Consider the following 5,312-nt stretch of genomic DNA (forward strand, 5'->3'; position numbering starts at 1 on the left):
CCATGGTTTGGAGAAGTACGCTAAGCACATGAAATGTGAAAGGCTTGCAACCTCACAATGTAAGAAAAGACACTGGAACAGCAATAGCAAGGAAAGTTCTGACTTACCTGCCACTAGGCACTACAAGGTGAACAAGGTCCAAGGTCTGCTAATAATTTCTAACGGTTGCCTCGCGCCTTTCCTGTGTTTAGGTGGTGAAAAGGAAGATCGGAACACGGCAACAGTTAGTACCAGAGGACAGACGGTCCCGCAGACACGGCAGCGGTGATCTCATCTTCGTGGAGAACTCTCCCAACTACTGCATGGTCAACAACAGGAAGGGGTCGTACGGAACTACAGGAAGGTATGTAACAGGAATCGATATGTACAGCCATTTAGTACCTTACGAACTATGTGTAAAATGCATAAAAAGGAAGCACAGATCTATTGTAACAGCACCTACACCAAGTTTGTGTGACACAAACTCTGCTGTCTAGGGCTGTAACTGGACCCTCCCCACAGAGGACGGTCGGATGTTGGGCGGGCTGCTATAAGCGAGATTTAACCAGGCTAACCGAAACCCAATGTCTATCCTCCTGTTGTGGAGTTGTCTATTCAAAATTCCCAGTTTGAGTTTTTATGTGTGAATGCTTTATTACTGACGTTAGAAAGCCGTTATGTACATGGTAACAACTGACATCGTTTCAAATTTTGAAATCCTAATCTTAATTTCTTGTTGTTATGTTTTCAGGTTGTGCAACAAGACGTCCGTTGGACCCGACAGCTGTCAAACAATGTGCTGTGGGCGGGGCTACAACGACTTCACGGTCACGGTCACGGAGAGGTGCAACTGCAAGTACCACTGGTGCTGTTACGTCACCTGCGATCAGTGCACCAGAACGGAGAAGAAATACATGTGCAAATAATTTACATTCTATAAAAAAAACGGGTCAGGCTTTTCGCGTTTGCCTGCGATCAATGTTGGAACTGTTACCTATTTGTGGCCATTTGATAATCATTATGTTTCCAATAGACTATAGCTAATTCAGGTATTATTACTAGAATCAAGGGAAAGCCAGAGAAAAAAGTATCCGCTTAGCATAGTATTCCACGTATTACTACTTTCAATGCAGGGCCTTTACGAAATTCAGTTTAAGTGGAACAGAAACGCTACATAGTAATGCTCTATTAAACAGCGCTGGCTCCAAGAAATCCATTTTGTATTTCTTTACCTGAATGATATCATTTCTAACTATGGTTCATTCTCTGCTTAGCAAGATGAGCTAACGCCTTTGTTACTATTGATTAGTTACTGTCTAACAAACTAACCGAGCGGTTAAGCGACTACATTGTATCATTATTGAATGAAATATTTATTGTCCGTTTATCTTATCAACTTTATTTCGAGGACTTCATTCGTATGCAACATTATGTTTGTTGATAAGTAACATGTGTGCCTTGAAGAAAGTTACGATTCAACAAAGCAGGAGAAGAAGAACTATTGTAAATATGCATAATACGTTTCATTATCGTTTCGTGAGAAGCGTCGACTGTACAGTGTGTACCAAAGTTAGTGTTTGTATCGATACTGCACGCCACCTGGCGACATTTATACGTACTTCATGTCCTACGTTTTTACAGTCGCTTGTCCATAGAGGCGGGAAATTTAGCCTATTATCGATCTTCATCAACTGTAACGATGACGACATACCATTATGAAAATTCTGTAATTTCCTATTTTTCTAAACAGATATTATTATAGCGTAGGACATTGGAGGGGGGGGGGTATGCACAGTATCCCAATATAAATTGCACAAAACTATAATCTTTGTCTATTAGTACTTAAATTTGTGAAACAATGTTCTATGTATCACTCATGAATGAGCAATTGAAATATCATGTTTGCGTTGAAAACTTTGTTATTTGTAAATACTTAATATTCAAATACATTATCTACAAACCTGTACCAAATCGTGGTCGTTTCTCTTTGTCTATATACTATGAGGCTGCTATTAGCTGGGAATGGAGGTACTGTTTTTGTGTTTGTTTAGCTTGGTGTGTGGGTTTGTGTGTGTGTATGTGTTTGTGTGTGTGTGTGTGTGTGTGTGTGTGTGTGTGTGTGTGTGTGTGTGTGTGTATGTGTTTGTGTGTGTGTGTGTATGTGTTTGTGTGTGTGTGTGTGTGTGTATGTGTTTGTGTGTGTGTGTGTGTGTGTGTGTGTGTGTGATAGTGTGTGTGGTGTTGTATGTGTTAAGGTATTTGAATATCATTGAGTGACAAGATGTGAGACGGAGAAGACTGGCAGGATCGGAAGGTTGGCTTGGCCCGGATACAGAATTGTTCACGCAAGCTGGCAGGAAAATGCATGGACAAAACAACTTGGACATCATTAGCGCTATATTAACAATAATAAACAAAACAAGAAATAAAAAGCAAACAAACAAAATATTTCCTGAGGTTAATCATAGATTAAGAGGGGTGTTATCTTCGAGCAGATTGTTCCCACAGAAGACAGGCCAGCTCCATGGACGAAACACCAGAAACTCTAACAAACTCAGAGTGGTTAAATGTAGAACAAATAGATACAGGGACTCCCCTATACCCTACTTGGTTCGACTCCTCAACGACGATGTAAAGTAATTACTACGGCTTCAAGAGCAATATATTTCTCCTAATTGTGTGATACGATACTTTTGCTATCAGGAAATGACGTTTATAGCTATAGCTAATTGACAGCTAGCAGATACGTATTTTTAATTGATTTTATCTGTAACGACAGAATTTTAAACTGTAGTTTATTCGTTCCCTCCGCATTTAGCACTGTAAGTTCAATTCGAAGTGTTTCTTTTTGAGATGTATAATGTATAATGTTAAATGATTGTTATTGTGATCCCTGTAAGAAGATACGCAATTCAGCCTTTGGCTGCCAGATATCCTCGATTTTCAAATAAACCAATCATCAATCATCAATCATCAATTGTTAGGTTATAATGTATTGTTTTCCGATTCCCAACTTTTCTGACAGCCATCTATAACTACTGGTAAAAATCTCTATCGTAATATATGTTCTCGGAGATCAGAAAGGTATCTCATTCTTAAAACGTGAATTGCAGCGTTGATAGATGTTACACGCAATGATTAAGTTGACAGACGCAAGTGTCGGGTTTACTGGTGCGATAATATATTTTTGAATGAAACACCTGCGAGTGTCACGTGGAAAATAAAGGCTCATATCAATCGACGGAGAAGTTATGGTTACCCTTTGTCTTTTTATCAGCGGGTTTTGACAGCCTAAGCTATCGCCATGGCATTCAGTCTCCCCCGCTTATAATCATGTTAGCATCGAGGGCGTATGACGCTTGCTGAAAAACTGTTTCTCAATCAAAGTAATTGATCTAATAAAAAGTTCATTTAGCGTTTACGCTTAGCAGATGAGACTTTATTTATGAGCTATTATTACACTATATTTTTTAACCAGCAATCAAGGACATAATTTCAGAAGTGCCAGGATCGAATTGCATTTGGATGCGTTCGTGCACGCCTCGTTTGTCTAATCACGAACTTGCCGCACCTCCTTGGTTATTCATGTGTCTGGGTAGAGATTGAAATGTGCAGAGTTGTCAATTCTGTTAATAGATCAGAATTTCTACCGCGTTGTGGCTGAATCGGCCATTCTGTCGGTATAGATCCCGATCAGAGGCTGTATTAAGTTAACTTTTTTTTTATTCATTTTTTTTTTAAATTTTTTAAAATTTTTTTAAAACTTTATTCAATATTTCAGCATAATACACAAAAGCACATACATATACATCATTGGAGCACAATGGAATAAAAAAAAACATTAACATGAGGTATAACAAAACTAGGTGAGAGAGAGAGAGGGGTAACAAGTGTTAACGGTGGCTTTTTAAAGTTCGCGGTAGCGCCATATACTGACTTGTATACGGTATATGGCGCTACAAACTGTAATGGGAAAATGTTTGCGGCGGTTTTGAGTTCGCTGTGAAATGGCTTTGCGAAAACCGCGAACATAAAACCATCGCGAACATTTCTACATTGACAGTAGGTTTTTCTGTCAGATCGCAACTTCTACCCTTACTTAAGTATATTCAGCCTCGTCGGTCGTTCAAGTTCATGTTCTTGACTCTGCTACGGTCACAAACCGGGGCCCGGCCGGGCAGCTTTCAAGAACGAAAGGTATGATATAAAAGACTACAGAAACATAGATCTTTATAGAATTAGTCATGACATGATGATAGTTTGCGTGCATTCCCTTTTGTTTTGCCTTTAAGCAAACATCCTATCCGGGTCAGGGTTGGGAAATGTTTGCTACATGGATTTGATTTAATAGGCTATGATTACATGCTATCGGTACCCTAAAACTGATGAAAAGGAGCGAAGAGAAGGGAAAATATCAACAAAATGATGCGGATCGATGTAATCAGTGGGTACCGGTACAGAAAATGTGTGTGTGAAAACATTTGAATGGGCGTTCTCATACTAAAAACAATGGTCCATTTCTTTGCAAAGGAATCTGTTAGGTGAAGTATCCGATTCCCACAGCACTGACGTTTTAAAATCCCGTCTTCATGTAAACAACACTACAACTGCCTCTGTACGCGTTTGTATGTATAAACTTGGTAAAATGACCATAAACTTTACTCCACTGAGTCCACTCTGTTATTTTCTTGAACTGCTGCATTTTCTAATCGGTCCAAAGTCCAGTCCAGTGATTTTTCAGATCCGGCTCAGGCCAGCACAGGCCGGTTCAGGCCAGCTTTAGCATAAATCTCTAATCTCCAAGCAGATCTTGCGTGGCATAAGACAGTATCATAAGCTGGGGAAGGAGCTGGCAGAGGTGTCCATTTTACTATGCCGGCTAAACTCTTTCCCTTGCTTATGATACTTGCTTATGCCACGCAAAATCTGCTTGGAGGTTAATAAATCTCCGCCAAATCAAGCTATTTGCTACATGCTGCGAGTCACTTTGTGACGTGTCCCTTTGGTAAGCCGCCTGCGGATGACGTCACTCGATGACGTCAGCACGACAGGGAGAGCTGACCACAATGATTGACACCTCGACCCAACATCCTGTGTCGGCGCAGAATGAAGTCTGAAGAGGACCTCCGACCAAGAAACGTCGCGTTGCATTTTTTATTCAGCACTTGAGGAGATTTCTCCCACGCATGGTGGCTATTTCTACCTTCAATTGCGGTGATAGTACGCGTGGCTTAACTGGCCACCAAAGTGGCCTTCAGGTAGAAAGCCTGTAGCCTGGTATCCAGCCGTAATATAGCTCCCGAGTCTCTTCTCTCCTCTTCGCAATTAGGAAT

At 40.5% G+C, this 5,312-nt stretch overlaps 1 protein-coding gene across 1 annotated transcript in view; it reads left to right on the forward strand.

The window, feature by feature from the left end:
* Positions 1-1,945, forward strand: part of LOC118427476 (protein Wnt-11b-like) — a gene marked incomplete at its 5' end in the record, with an annotated part of 10,683 nt that extends 8,738 nt beyond the window's left edge. Inside the window, 2 exon segments of the mRNA XM_035837296.1 lie at positions 192-343; positions 731-1,945. Coding sequence (XP_035693189.1) covers positions 192-343; positions 731-905 — 327 coding nt within the window.
* Positions 1,946-5,312: the final 3,367 nt, after the last annotated feature.

Source organism: Branchiostoma floridae, chromosome 12 (genome assembly GCF_000003815.2).
Source record: "Branchiostoma floridae strain S238N-H82 chromosome 12, Bfl_VNyyK, whole genome shotgun sequence".
NCBI lineage: Eukaryota > Metazoa > Chordata > Leptocardii > Amphioxiformes > Branchiostomatidae > Branchiostoma > Branchiostoma floridae.